Source organism: Schistocerca serialis, chromosome 1, assembly GCF_023864345.2.
Source record: "Schistocerca serialis cubense isolate TAMUIC-IGC-003099 chromosome 1, iqSchSeri2.2, whole genome shotgun sequence".
NCBI classification, from domain to species: Eukaryota; Metazoa; Arthropoda; class Insecta; order Orthoptera; family Acrididae; genus Schistocerca; species Schistocerca serialis.
The window spans coordinates 833,771,137-833,787,293 of NC_064638.1; the positions used below are offsets into that span (position 1 = coordinate 833,771,137).

Consider the following 16,157-nt stretch of genomic DNA (forward strand, 5'->3'; position numbering starts at 1 on the left):
ACCAAAGCTGAAGGAAGCATAAAGGAGCATCACTCAAACTATTTCTCCTAATGGGACTGCGACCATATCGAAGTTAATTTTGTGAAGAGTGTGAGTGATGCGGTGCGTGTTAGCAGTGTTTATTGAATATTGTTTGGGTTATACGTATGCTTGCCCTAACAATCTGCAATCAAACTAGATCTTAAATTTTATTATGAAATGTATAATTTGTATCTGATCGTTCATTATTAATATATACACAGCTTTTAGAATTAACAGATTGCACCTAAGTAGCTAGTAAGTGACTAAACATTGCAGAAAATATATCCAGGCTGTTACAGTAAAAAATTTATCAACCTTTTTTCATTTCAGAAGAAAAGAACTTTATTTACATGTTCCTTTCCAATTCACGAAATGAAGATACATTCTTTCTATGTGTTTCCCAGCTATTATCAATTCCAAAATATCTCGAAAACTGACAAGAACGGTAAGCTAAGTATAGCAATAAACTTAGGCGTATGGTATAACCACAAGTATCCTGGTTCTTTTATCTTTGAAATCTGGCCAGCCTATAGCTAACTAATGATTTTTGTAATTTTTTAGAAGTAATATTTTAGAAACTAATGTCTGCTACTGGTCTACGGAGTGTCTGTTGCAGTAAATCTACGTTTATATGATTTATTAATTAGTATTTAAACTTCGTAATAACTAAATGCTCTAACTCACTTTTGTAAAATAGTTGAAGACATATTTTGGTTTATCACTAGAGTTACGCGTGCGCGCGAACACACACACACACATACACACACACACACACACAAGCGTGTGCAAGCCAAGTGCTTGTAACATTCACTTCAATTACTTCAGCTTCCATAAGATAATGAACGACTTCAGCATCCTATCTGCTTTTAAGTCGTCCAGTACCGAATAAAGCACCTGAAATGCTTTCTTCAGGCAACTTTCATCAGCGGATATACATTTCAGGAAACTGATGTCACTTGGCTGCATTAGAACAATTTATCAAATTGCTACCGTTTTTGGTCACTGACCATCTGTTTGCTTATAATATAGATGGTACACGTTCAAAGGTAATTCTACTTATCTTTCTCTCTTCTTAGTGTACTTTTTAGCCTTTATGTTATGGCATTGTGACATTATACCATCATGACAGATCATATGTATTTTGTGATCATTTTATTAATGCATTTTACTCTGATACTGTCTTATATACTCCACATCACATTCTTGGGCTCATTACACTCTTTCGTTCTTCATCTCTCCCCCCCCCCCCCCCCCCCAGAAACATGTGGGATATTGTACTATACTTTTTATAGGATTCCTTTGGATAAATGTATGGTTTATCGGAGTTGAGGTGTCTCGGCCTCTGCTGTGGATAGTTATTTAAGAGCGTTAATGGGTTATAGTGCTGAAAACTGTTTTCGTACTTTTGATTTTATATTTTTAAGCCATCCATTTACTGGTCACATACTTCATCCCATTCAATACAACCTTTAATTACCTGAACCTCATTACCCTGTTTCTAACTTGGTTTTGAATAATTTTATAAGCTCGCTAGTTATTTGTCTAATGTCCAATTGTTCTCACACATGTATTCTATGTGTTTGATTACAGTTTAGATGTGTGTGCTACATTATTTTAGCCACCCATATGGACATTAAATAATGTTTTTGTTGACAGGTCTCTTGGATACTATCACTAAGGAACACTTTATTAAGCTATTGAATTGTAGCAGTGCGTACCGTGCATTGTTTAACACTGGTTTTCATATTTCCATGTTGATGTTGCTTCTCAGTAATATACTGGGAACTGTAATAAAATTTATTTGATCCTATGCTCCTGTCTGTTAGGACACGAGATATACTGAATTATGCATTGTAGCTAGGACTCTCGCATTATTGTTTTAATTTTGGTTCAAAACTTTTTGTCATGAGTTACTTTAATTGCATTTTTATCAGGTAATGCTTGTTGAACAGCTAGCAGAAAAACTGTTTTTGTTAATTGATGCTGATTGTTTTTGTTTATTTTTTACATATGACTATATTACAGTTGTTGTATTTATGGTTGTTATATTTTAAAATTATCTTTGTAAGCCATGATTTACATGATTTAAATCGACTGGTCGTCTTCTTGGTATTGTCTTTGAAGTTACACGTTCTTTGGCTTCTCATGCTACGTCCTGACTACACGTGGCCAGTTTCGCGTTCTGTGTGCACGAGACAGGTTGCTGATGTTTGGAAAGTATTGTTCCGCTATATTATTACTCATGAAACTGACACTTAATACGATCGGATGGTTCAGAATGATTGATATGACTGCAGTAGCAAATTTTTCGTAAGTTATAAAAAAAATTGGAAATTTGTGGTAAGGTCTTATAGGACCAAACTGCTGAGGTCATCGGTCCCTAAGCTTACACACTATTTAATCTAGTTTTGCATATTAAGGTTTGGTTGTCATGTCTGTTTTCCAACGTTGATTGGGGTGCCATGAACTACCTGTAAGAATAAAGTCCCATCAGACCTAACTAGTTCACGGTGTGATGATGTTGAGTGTCACTGCTGGTAGGTTTTTTTCCTCTTTTCTTAAATGAAGGAATTGCATGCCTAGAAGAAATTTACGCATGCATAGTAAATTATTTTTTAAAGTGGCCTCCTTACCAGAGGAAATCCATATTTCAGTAAATGGGTCCACAGAATCTTCTGTACTGTGTGCTACTACGTGAATGCTATGACTGTCTCTCTCTCCGCCTTACCCCGCTCGCCCTATCATTGTCCCTGCCTCGCTGTATCTCTGCGGCCATGCTGATTCAGCAGCTAAGCCCCCGCGGCTGAGCCGCCCTGAGCTGCGCTTACCCCCGCGCTCCAGGGCTTTGAGCTCCGCCGCACACGCGAACATAGGCAATGCCAAACCACGCCGCAGCCGCCCTTTGTGCCCAACGTTGCGTCAGACTCCCATCTCGCACCATCGATCGCATCGCGAGTGGGAGGAACTTCGCTTCTTTGACGAAGTAGCTACGGGCATCACGCCGAGTTATTTCAGCGATGTAATAAGCTAAGCTACGCACAGCTGCTTATGAAAACAGCAAACTCATTATAGATGCAAATGATTTATACAAACATTACAGGAACTTATAACACGGTGTTATGAGTAACTTATTCGAAGCATCGAATAATAGGTCGTACGTTGATTATGCACTACACCTCTAAACAGATTGTTACAAATAAATGTTAAGGAAAAGAAAAGGAAACGTTACAGTTCAATTTTCCAAAGACACCAGGGTCCTTATAGGGGGATGATTAGCTTGGATTGTCCAAGGAAGGGAAAAACTTGGCCATAGGCTTGTTAATGTACTGACATTCACCTGAAGTCATTCAGAGAACACACAGAACACATAACCACGGGAGGCCAATACGTTGGTATCACGGATTTACTTCACACCCATAGTAGGCCATTAAAACTGTGCAAGTGGAGGGTGACAATCACTGAACTATATGAAATACAATGTCATAACTTCTGAACGGTTTGCGTTAGGACGTTTGAACTGCATGGTTGGCCGCGGGGCATGATGGGAATTAGTATGCGCATGCGACGAAGCCTCGTTTCATTTGGATGGGTTCGTCAATAAGCAAAATTGCCGAATTCGGGGGACCGAGAATCAGCGTTTTGCGATCGAGAAGTCTCTTCACCCTCAACGGGTGATTGTGTGGTGTGTAATGTCCAGCCACGGAATAATTGGTCAGATATTCCTTGACGGCTCGGTGACTACTGAACGGTACGTGATGGTTTCGGAAGATGCTTTCAACCCCATTAACCAAAATGACCCTAAATTCGACAAGATGTGGTTCATGCAAGACGGAGCTTGACTCTATCGAAGCAGGAGAGTGTCTGATGTCCTTTAGGAGCACTCTGGGGACCACATTCTGGCTCTGGGGTACCCAGAGGCCACTGGCAAGAGCCTCTATTGGCCGCATATCCTCCGGATCAGAACACATGCGACTCCTTTTTGTGCTGCTATTTTGAAGACAAGGTGTACAGCAATAACTTCAAAATCATTACTCAGCTGAAAACAGCCATTCAGGAGGTCATCGGCAGCATCAATATTCCGACATTTCAATGTAGAATTTCACTATTCATCTGCGGCACAAAATCGCCAATGATGGCAGGCATATCGAACATGTCGTAACTTCAATCCGTATATCCGCAGTGACGTCGGGGAGGAGGAAGTCACTATCATTTTTGTGGTACAAATGTAAATTCTGTGACATTCAAAAAATTTGCACTGGCGGTATTCGCTAGCACAGACAAAGAGGACATTCCTGGCCAAGAGAAGCCTGCTGGTGTCAAATATAGGCTTAATCTGAGGAAGAAATTTCTGGGAATGTACGTTTGTAGCACAGCATTGTATAGTCGTGAATTCTGGAGAGTAGGAAAACCGAAACAGCAGAGAATCGATGCGTTTGAAATGCGGTGTTACAGAGGACTGTTGAAGATTAGACGGGTTGCTAAGATAAGGAAAGAGGAGTTCTTTGCAGAATCGGTGAAGAAAGTACCGTATGGAAAGCAACGACGGGAAGAAAGGACAGAATGATAGGACATGTGTTAAGACATCAGGGGATAATCTCCACGATACTAGAGGGAGCCGTAGAGGCTAAAAACTGTAGGGGAAGGCAGAGTTTTGAATACATCCAACAAATCACTGAGGACGCAGGGCGCAAGTCCATAAAGAATTGCTCCTTTGTTTCCATAACTGGCCGCTCAAGCCGGCCGAAGTGGCCGAGCGTTTCTAGGCGCTACAGTCTGGAACCGCGCGACCGCTACGGTCATAGGTTCGAAGCCTGTCTCGGGCAGGGATGTGTGTGATGTCCTTAGGTTAGTTAGGTTTAAGTAGTTCTAAGTTCTAGAGGACTGATGACCTCAGCAGTTAAGTCCCATAGTGCTCAGAGCCATTTGATTTGGCCGCTCAAAGCACTTACTGAATAATAATTCCCTTCTCAGTTACTTCCCTCCCTCCCCCTCACCCCTCCCTCGACTCATAGCTCAGTCGGTTTCTCTACAAGTTCTGATAATCTTTCGTTCCCTATATTTATAAATGATAACTTCAGAACTGCAAAGAATGTTTTCCAGTCAAGACTGTCAGAAGAATCTTCTAAATCTACAAATGTTATAAATGTAGGTTTGTCTTTCTGCAATATAAGATAAATCGTAGGGTCAGTAGAGCCTCTTGTGTACCTGCATTTCTCCGGAACCCAAATTCATCTTCCTCCCGGTAGCTTTCTACCAAGTGTTCAATTTCTCTGCAGATGATCTGTTTAGCCTTTTGCTATAAAGACTTATTAAATTACACCTGCCACCTCCTGCCGTGTTTGGTATTGGGATTCAAAATAGATAGCACACAGATTACGATCTCATCATATATATATATATATATATATATATATATATATATATATATATCGAATGTCAGCCAGTTTAACAAGAATGGTCTTCAGGGAAAAACACCTCTTATTCTTCCGGGCTTACGATTATAAATAACACAAACGTAAGTAATATTTTTAGTGTTAGCTGGAAAATTGTGAATGTGGACTCTAATAGAAATTTTGGAGGAATTTTGTTGGGCAGTTTCAGAGGAACTCGTTTCGTCAACGTTATAATTAATACGAACTTCTATTTAATAGATTTAATCAGTGCTTCACACATAATTTCTACTAAAAGTAAATTATTCAGAAACCTTCGCTAGAAACCCATTACTAGACTAAATACAAATCTGTGACCTGACTATGTCGACAGTTTACAGAGAAAACAACCATTTCCCAGTAGCATCGCTCTTGCGTTTCCACTTAGCGTTCCTTATAGATGATTACACTAAAGGTCGAGCAGAAATGCACAAAGGCTTTCTAGTACAGTTATGTAACACTTCGACATTGGTCCCAGCAGTAAGAGTATCCATTTAAATTTCTGACGTTCTGTTAACCACAATCAGACGGAAACTCCACTTGTAATTTTCATTCATCGTCTGCTGGAAGAGATTACTGGCCTCGCAGTATATACCGACGTTGCATAAGAGGTCGGTACTGGAAATTTGTTGAGGGTCACTGTTGGCAACTTCATTATTCCGAGTCAATGATAAATATTTGTAGCAATCACAAAACGATGTGTCGAAGAATAAATAAAGCCCATTCGTTATTTGAAGCCTCTTTGATTATGCGGTTTGACAATCTTTCATTCTCTGTCATGCAAACAAATCACGTGCGCGGCGAAATTTTCTCTCTGTCATCGATTCCCCCCCCCCCTCCTCCCCCCCTCATCACGCCCTCCCTCACGTTCTAGATTTTTTTCACTAACTCTAATGCTGACAAAACGTTTCACATCCGGAAATAATCGAGATAGGGGCACAGTATTTATTATGTAAAATCACACACACCGCGAAAAATTTTATCCACACACTACCAATGTAGTGCCGCTTGCCCATTGTCCTCATTACTGGCGTCATTTCACCGATTCCCGTAACAGTTCGAGCCTCATGTGCATCCGCACTCAAGAGATCCTACGGAAATCGGTGAAATGCCACGAGTAACGCGGGTAACGGGCAAGGGGCAATACATTAGTAGTTGAGAATTTGGGGCTGACGGGCCTAGTAAGCAGGAGACGTGGGTTCGAATCCCGCTCCAATACGAATTAGCCGGCCGGTGTGGCCGTGCGGTTAAAGGCGCTTCAGTCTGGAACCGCGTGACCGCTACGGTCGCAGGTTCGAATCCTGCCTCGGGCATGGATGTGTGTGATGTCCTTAGGTTAGTTAGGTTTAATTAGTTCTAAGTTCTAGGCGACTGATGACCTCAGAAGTTAAGTCGCATAGTGCTCAGAGCCATTTGAACCATTTGAACCAATACGAATTTTCAACTTTCCTCATTGCTTTAGGGCAGTCCCGTCTCGCAGCCAATGTGTGGGCTTCCTTTGCGTCCAAATATATAGGTCAGACGGGAAGAAACTTCGGGAGCCGCTTTAGAGAGCACGTTAATGATTCCAGCGCAAAGGTGGCACTAAGCGGGCATTTGCACAAAACTGGTCATCTTATTATGGAAATCCGAAAGAATATGCACGGACTATATTGCGAAAGCAAGGGCAATACCCTTGTTTTGGAAGTAGTCGAGTTTTGTTCTGCTCTAAAAAGATTCATTTATTCTACCTTGAATGCCCGGACAGACCTGCGACACAATGGTGTTTTAGCAAATGTTGACTATCTAAACAGATAGGCCTTACTCCTACAGCCCACTGTTTTATTGTAATAGGTCTTTAGCTTCCCAGATTAGCCCTTCGCGTTTGTCTACTAATATGGCATCGTTTTTGTGAAAGACGGAATTTGTACTACCACTCGTTCTTTCTTAATATTTTACATTTTAAATGTGTGCTTTCACATTTTTTTATAAACGAGGCTCAGTCTTTTGTATACTGCGTTACATATTTTTAATAATTTAACACATCTACAGCTGAACCCAATCCTTGATGCCTTCTATAGCGACGGTTTTGTTTTCGTCGCTTCTAATGCCACCTGTGAACACCTTCTGCATTGCAGAACGGTCAGGACTACCTTGACCGCTGTCGCTCAACTACCTGCACGTGGCACAGTAAGACTCTTCTCGTTTTTTGGGTTCAGACTTTGAAACTGTCTGGGTGCTTTATTAGTCTACAGCTTTGTTTAAACAGTTTGGTTTTTATCCAGGTATATTTCTATAGTTTCGACTGCCCCCTTTATTTTAACTATGGACTACCGCTTTAGTTGCGCGGGTTAGCCGCGCGTTCTAAAGCGCCTTGTCACGGTACGTGCAGCTCCTCCCGTCGGAGGTTCGATTCCTCCCTCGGGCATGGATGTGCGTGTTGTCCATAGCGTAAGTTAGTTTAAGGTTAAGTAGTGTGTAGGTTTAGGTACCGATGACCTCAGCAGTTTGGTCCCATAAGACCTTACCACAAATTTCCAATTACTATCGCATTAGGCGCCCTATTAGTTTACAGCTTGATGTAAATGATGGGGAGTGGCTCTAAGGCAGTTAACTTTCCTCTATGACTTGTTAAAAAGAATCTATGTGAGCACTCTTCAAGTATTGTTGTATAATACTACTTTTCAGTATCCCTATATTCTTCTGACCATTGTTAAGAATTCTTTGTGAAAAAAAAATTCTTTATTAATGTTGTACAGATCACCTGAGGATGTGTCTTCAATTGACGCGAAACCGGTCGTAACTTTTAATAAAAATTATTTTACAGCCACTGAAGATCATTTCATTCAAAATATTTTACACACATTTAAACGTCGGTCGTTGCGTAATTTATGAATATTTTTATGTATGATTAATAATTTAGCACGTCCATTATGTGCATCATCTTTAAGAAAGTATTGTCACCTGAGAAAGTAAAAAGCGAAAGGAACGAAATACGGATTTAACGTACAGTCAACGAAGCAAAAGTTCGATTAGGACAAGTACGGGGAAGGATATCGCCGTCCTGCCAATCGCTTTAATAGCTGTAGGTAAACCGCAGAAAGCCTAACGGCTGGACGGGTAAATGATTCCCATTCTTCTCGAACGTATTGCGGTCTCTTCTATTGCCTGGGTTAGCACCCCTTGATTGTTGATAATTATTAAGCAGACTCATTATAAGCTTTGGCTGGATACTGGTTTGTCTAAAACAAATAATTTCATGAGAACTCGGTACTCCAGTAGAGCATCGATTTGAACGTAAATTACCCAGGTTGATCAGTTTAAAAAATCTAATGAATAAAACAATATTTTTCTTCTCATTTCCACACATAACTTGCGTTATGGCGCAGGATATGCGATCTTGAGTGAAATATGATACTATTGATATCAGCGCCATCCCTGAGCCAGGCCGACAGTTTTTCACCTTTTAATCGCATACACTCCTTAAAGAAGCCATCTCCGACCAATTATCACTCTTCTGTGAAATCAGACTAATTAATTTACACAATAAGGGTCTATATACGACAGCAAAAGTGTACCAGAATGTCTTCGAGGACCGTCAGTTTCGTACAGGCGGGAACGAAAGGAAAACTGGAGCTTTTGCGATTCACTTTAAATACGCATTACCTTGGCGATGGCGTATTACGTTGGGATGGACTAAACTACTAATTTCGAATAATAGGTTACAATGCTCCAGATATAATTACGTAAGAGTTTCCGGGGACCTATTAATTGATTGATGTCTTCGTCGTAGGACTTGAAGTAGACTGCAACCAGAGAAACACGTTCTATTACTGTTGCAGTGTTTTCGGACTGTTCTATGTCGTTGAATAAATAATTTTCAATTTTCACTTATTTAAGGTTTGTTTAAAATTCCAGACAATGTAGTCACGCTACATTCAACAAATAAGAATTTTTATTTAAATATAGAATCTTGTCTATATACAAAATTAAATGTGGCAGTAGTCTTTGACTTTGCCATGGTATATCGCATTTGCATAATATGCTAGTATAGCAAGAAGGTAGCTGCTTTCAAATGAACGAATACTTTGCAGGCTCACGAATACACCCTGACCACACAGAGCTATCTACACTGATGAACTAGAACTTTGTGGTCAATGCCCACCTCGAGACGGAAGGAAGGATCAAGGAAGGATGGGCATTTAGGGTTTGACGTACGGTCGAAAACGCGGTTGTTAGAGATGTACAAGCTCGGATTACGAAAGGATGGGGAAGGAAATCGGACGTATCCTTCTCAAGGAACTATCCCGGCATTTGCGTGGAGCTATTTGGAGAAATCACGGAAGATCTAAATCTGGATGGCTGGACGAGAATTTGAACTGACAGCATCCCAATGTTAATCCACTGTGATAGCGAGACATAGTGGGACCTAGTGGATTTGCGGGCATATAACAAACCGTGCGTTTACACCTATGCGACTTGCACCTAGTCGCTGTGCGACTGTGCTTACCCCACACGCAAGTAGATGCACGCGTATAGGTGCGTACCTCTTCCCCAACATGTGCGTTCGAGGATTCCATTCACACCTGTGTTCACACTGGGCGCCTCTACTTCCGTTTGGGGAAGTCCTTACCACAAATTTATAATTTCATCAGTCTTCCAACTGGTTTGATGAAGTCGGCCACGAATTCCTCTCCTAATGCCAACCTCTTCATTTCACAGCCGCGCTTGCAACCTAAGTCCTCAATTATTTGCTGAATGTATCCCAATATTTGTCTTCTCCTACAGTTTTTGACCTCTACATCTCCATCTATTACCATGGAAGTCATTCCCTGAAGTCTTAACAGATGTCCTATCATCTTGTTCAATCTTCTTGCCAGTGTTTTCCACATGTTCCTTCCCTCTCCGATTTTGCGTAGAACCTCCTCATTCCTTACCTTATCAGTTCACCTAATTTTCAACATTCGTCTGTAGCACCACAACTCATATGCTTCAATTCTCTTATGTTCCGGATTTCCCACAGTTCGTGTTTCAGTATTATACAGTGCTGTGCTGTGCCTCACTTAAGGCCTATTTTTGATAATAGTAGACTTCTCTCGGTCAGGAATGCCCTGAATCTTCCTTTTATTTGTCTCATTACTTCTTCGGTGTATAGATTCAACAACAGGGGCGAAAGAATATATCTCCGTCTCACATCCTTTTTAATCTGAGCACTTAGTCTTCCTCTCTTATGTTCCCTCTTCGTTCTTCTACGTATTGTATATTACCCATCTCTCCATATAGCGAATCTCTATTTTCCTCAGAATTTCGAACATCTTGCACCATTTTACGTTGTCTAACACTTTTTTCTGATCGACAGATCCTATGAAAGTGTCTTGAGTTTTATTTAGTCTTGCTTACATGATCAACTGCAGCGTCAGAACGGCCTCTCTGGTGTCTTTACCTTTCCTAAACCAAATTGATCGTCGTCTAACACATCTGAAATTTTCTTTTCCATTCTTCTCTACACTGTTCTTGTCCGCAACTTGGAGGCAAGAGCTTTTAAGCTGATTGTGCGATAATTATCGCCCTTGTCAGCTCTTGCAGTCTTCGGAATTGTGTGAATGCGACTTTTTCGAAAGTGAGTTGGTACATCGATAGACTCACACATTCTTCACACCAACGTGAATAGTTGTTTTGTTGCCCATTCCCCCAATGATTTTAAAATTTCTCATGGAATGTTAGCTATCCGTTCTGTCTTATTTGATCTTAAGTCCTCGAAAGATCTTTTAATCCCCGTCCCATCAAAGAGGCCTTCAGTGTACTCTTCCCACCTATCCCGTCTCTCCTCTGCATTTTACAGTGGAATTCCCGTTGCACTCTTAATGTTACCACTCTTGCTTATAATTTCACCGAAAGTTATATTGACATTCCTATATGCTGAGTCAGTCCTTCCGACAATCATTTATTTTTCGATTTCTTCACATTTTTCATGCACCCATTTCGTCTTAGCTTCCCTGCACTCCCTGTTTATTTCATTCCCCAGCGACTTATATTTCTGCATTCCTGAAGGTACCTGAACATTTTTGTACTTCCTTCTTACATCGATCAACTGAAGTATTTCTTCTGTTATCCACGGTTAATTCGCAGTTTCCTTCTTTGTACCTATGTTTTTCTTTCCAACTTCTGTGGTTGTCCTTTTTAGAGATTTCCATTCCTCTTCAACTGTACTGCATGCTGAGCTATTCATTATTGCTTTATCGACACCCTTACAGAACTTCAAGGGCATTTCCTCATTCCTCAGTACTTCCGTATCCGATTTCTTTTCGTATTGATTCTTCCTCACTAATCTCTTAAACTTCAGCCTACTCTTCATCGCTACTACATTGTGATTTGAGATTATATCTGCCCCTGGATACAGCTTATAGTCCATTATCTGATTTCTGAATGTCTATCTGACTGTGATGTAAATGACTTAAATCTTTCCGTATCACCCGGCCGTTTCCAAGTACACCTCCTCTTGTGACTCTTGAACAGAGTATTCGCTATTATCAGCTGAAATTTTTGCTAGAACTCAGTTAGTCTCTCTCCTGTCTTATTCCTAGTACAAAGCCCATATTGTCCTGTAACGTTTCCTTCTACTTCTTCCCCTAAAGCTGCATTCCAGTCCCCCATGAGTATTCGATTTGCATATAAATTTACGTAGTAGTGACGATACGGATCCCAAGCGAGGACATCGACTGACATAAACAGTGTTGACAAATGTCTTATATGGCCTGATGCCTGGGAACGAAATGCGTCTTCCGGGAACAGTCTAAGACCTGCTGACATTACAATCCTCAGTATTCAGAACACTTTTATCACTTTTCGAAGTTTTATTTACTTCTGACGTTGCGTCATTATTGAAGCCAGCTTAGTGAATTCTGGTTGCTAAAAAGTCGCACACGTAGTCTGGATTCTTGTGAGCACAGGTTGTCCTTACTAGACGGGAAAGTAGAAATTTATCTACGATCTGATGGAGAAAGATATCAACTTTAGCCAACCTGTACGTGTAGATTGCTGGGTCTCTTAAACGAAAAATGTAAGCTGTGTTTACACACTGTCAACCAATGCAACACTTCCTCTTAGAGGCTTTGTAGATTTTATTGTTAGAAATACACTGATCTGCCAGAACATTACGACCATCGACCTATTATCGATATAAACTCGTCCAGGCAATAGCAGCGTCACCTGGCGAGGAATGACTGCTAGTCAGACACACGTACGGTGCGTTTAGTATCAGTGAGCGTGCAGTCCGTGTGTATAATGGGGAAGGCGTGCGATCTACCTGCGTCTGATTGAGGGCATATTGTTATGACCTGGACGCTTGAAACGAGCATTTCGGAAACTGCACAATTGTTAGGTGTTCCAGGAGTGCTGTGATGAGTGTCTTCAACACATGGCATGTACAGGGTGGCAGCCAGTCAAGGAATATTTTAGGGAATTGGTTTAAAAAATTTGTTTCAAAGGTCCAGTGAAATCTTAACAAGTTTTCTCCCATAGCAGCTTTGGCTGTGCCTACGTAACACAACTTGCCTGCCTTTCGGAAATGGGGCAGTTCTGGCCAGTTAAAGCTGCTGACAAGAGACGCCTTGAGCCCTCTGCTGAAATTCCTTGTAAATTCACGCTATGGGTTTTAGCCAATAGCGTGCGTGGGATACGGGCCACGTATGTAGTAACTTCCGACCCGAGGCGCGCCCCTTGTATACAGTACATTCAAATATATTCTCTTTATTTTATCTAATTTACTGTTCTGTCATTTAACGGCAACCCTGGATGCCCACTTACAAGTCCTGACCTCCTGTTCATTGCCGCCTTAAGCCGCATAATCCAACTACCTTTTCCCCCCTTCCCTACCCATGTATAGTGAAGCCACGTCCAGACGTCGTGATGTCGGGCGCCCACCTTCATTACAAATGTCGAACGTCGTACGCTGGGCGGACTGCTAAAACAGGACAGGCGGCAAACTGTCGTGGAGCTGATTTTAATGTTGGGCAGAGTAAAAATGTGTCTGAACACACAGTGCACCGAACATTCCTAATGATGGGCTGATGACCCATGCATCTGCCAATTAACACCACGATATCGGCACCTACGAGTGAAATGAACACCAGACCACCGGCATTGGATGTTGGCGCAGTGGCAGAGCGTTGCATGGTCTGATGAATCCCTACACCTTCTTCGTCAGCCGATGTGAGTGCGCGAATTCGTCGTCCACCACATGTACGACGAGACAGAGATAAGCTGGCGGCCGCTCCATTATGCTCTGAGGAGCGTTCACGTGGCCATCCATGGGTCCAGTGGAGCTCTTGCGAGGCACCATGACGGCCAAGGAGTATCGTACACTGGTCGCAGACCAACTAAATCCCTTCATGACGATCATATTTCCGTACGGCAGTGGAATTTTTCAACAAGATAATACTCCATGTCACTAACCTAGGAGTGTGATGGAACAAAGTGGCGAATTCCAATTGATTTATTGGTCCCCCAGCTCTCCAGATCTGAACCCTATAGAACATATTTTGAAGTGCCTGAACGTGGTGCCAGAGTTCATCGCCCTTCTCCCTGGAATTCAAGGAAATTGAATAAACTTGTTGTAGCAGGGATTCACAGTTTTAAAAATTTTTTTGAAGGACATCATCTTTACGCCAGTGAATGTTATAATTTTTTATTACACTGTTGCAATTTCGGCCTTAAGCCATTATCAAGTGCTGATATTATGGCTTTATCCCATGTCAACGTAATGTAAGCTTACATTACGTTGACATGGCTTAAAGCGATAATATCAGCACTTGATAATGGCCTAAGGCCGACATTGCAATAGGTAATAAAAACTTATAACAGTCGCTGGCGTAAAGACGATGTCCTTCAAATAAGGAAATTGACTTATGTGTGCAGATGGGGTGCAAACTCCGTCTAGCGACCTACCAAGTCCTCATTTCTTCCATGTCACGACACGTCACAGCTGTTACCCGTGTCAAAGATGGACATACCGTCTGTTAGGTAGTGGTCATAATGCTCTGGAAGATAAGGGTGTATCTTTGGCCCAACGCTTGATATATTCTGTGATGACAGCAATTAAATTTGCTCTAGATATTCAAAAATGGATCTTAATAACACCGTGTAAATTCATGTGGTTCCTTCAGGGCCGTCTGATTGTATTTTGTAAGTCTACTAATGACTGCTAATCGACGACATCGTGAACAGTTCCATTATTCGTTTGGTATTAGTCTTTTTTTGTGATGTCTTTCCTTAAAATAAGAGGTGCACGAAGGAGTGGGCAGAATAGGTTCCGTTTTTCTATGCCTACCTCTGTCTTAATGCCTTGTCGACAGCGTTATACGTAATTGAGTGCCCCGCTTTACCTTGACTAGAGACGAGTATTAACGTGCCTTGTAAATTAGTGGCCAACGGTCCCAACACCAATAGAGAAATATTGCTACAAGAAGCTAGTGATTTTACAAAAATAACAGCGTAACGTAACGCTGTCACGAAATGGTGGACACGCCTTTTTAGCGTAGAAGCAGATCGCGAAAAATCTTCAGAATTGTTACTTATCCATTTGAAGAAAGAAATTAAACTTACCTTTCTGGAGGAACCGGACGCTCATCTTGTTACGATAAATCAGCCGTGGAGAGACTGATGCAGTTTCTTTATAAACTCTGCAGCGCTTTATAAACTCTGTTTCACTGTGGGTCGAGTTTTCTGACGCTCTGTCATTCAGAACGCCCCAGCCAGAAATGACAGGCTATCGAGCTGCGGCGCCTTGCAGACAGCGTCCAGACTGCTCATATTCGCATCATTACAATTCTGAAAAGGAATAAACACGGTCTATCGGGAAGGTCGGGCCACCGAGGCAACTGAATATCAAAACGATTTAGAGCCAAATGGATATCTTTGAACATTTCCAATCTGACACGTTTCGTATCGAATTCATTTCCCGAAATATTTCTTCGGATGTTGATGATGATACGTGCTTCTGTCACGTACTAATGTGTGTGAAATTCTGTAATCCACACAGCCTTTGTAAGGAGACGAAGCTGGATTCCAACCGCGTTCGAACCTCCTCCATGCGTTTCTCCCGTCGGTTTCCAATTGTTTCTCGTAAAAACAACATTATACTAAGTTATTTCAATCTAATTATATTTTACTTTAAGGGGTATTGAAAAAAATGATTTCTAGCATGCTGCGAAAGAGAAGAAGGCGAATATTGTAGGAACAGAAGGGCTGAGATTAGGAGATAACACACCCCGATCGTACAAAAGGAAAGTGTGTGGGCAATGACAACTGTTTTTTCTGAAATTTATCTTCTGACTTTAGAAAATTACCAATAGCGATATCATTTATAGGGCATGTCACATCTTTTTCACTTGTTCCCAAGCCAAACTACTTCAGAGAAGTAAATCAGTACCTTATCGAACGAACTACATAACATCACTGATGTGTTTTGCCAAAAATACATACTTTTCTTCAGTTGCTTAAGAGATCTCTGGTATTAAAGTGGGCCCGCTTGGATATCCGAGCGTTAACGTATCTCATCTGGGATTCAGGGAGTCGCGACGGCGCTAGATGGAATCCGCCTGGCTGAGTCCTGGTTTGCCGGCCAGCCTGACTGTGGTTTTTATGCGGTTTTCCACATGACTAGATGACTAACGCGCTGGTTCTCACGTCCCGCCTGTTACACGGTTAGTAAGAACTTTGAAAACGTTC

General features: G+C 41.5%; 1 protein-coding gene across 1 annotated transcript in view; it reads right to left on the reverse strand.

The window, feature by feature from the left end:
* LOC126458333 (pyrimidodiazepine synthase-like) overlaps positions 1 to 15,077 on the reverse strand; it is a 72,009-nt gene extending 56,932 nt beyond the window's left edge. Inside the window, exon 1 of the mRNA XM_050095297.1 lies at positions 15,033 to 15,077. Coding sequence (XP_049951254.1) covers positions 15,033 to 15,057 — 25 coding nt within the window. The 5' untranslated portion in view covers positions 15,058 to 15,077. The remainder of the gene's footprint in view (positions 1 to 15,032) is intronic.
* Positions 15,078 to 16,157: the final 1,080 nt, after the last annotated feature.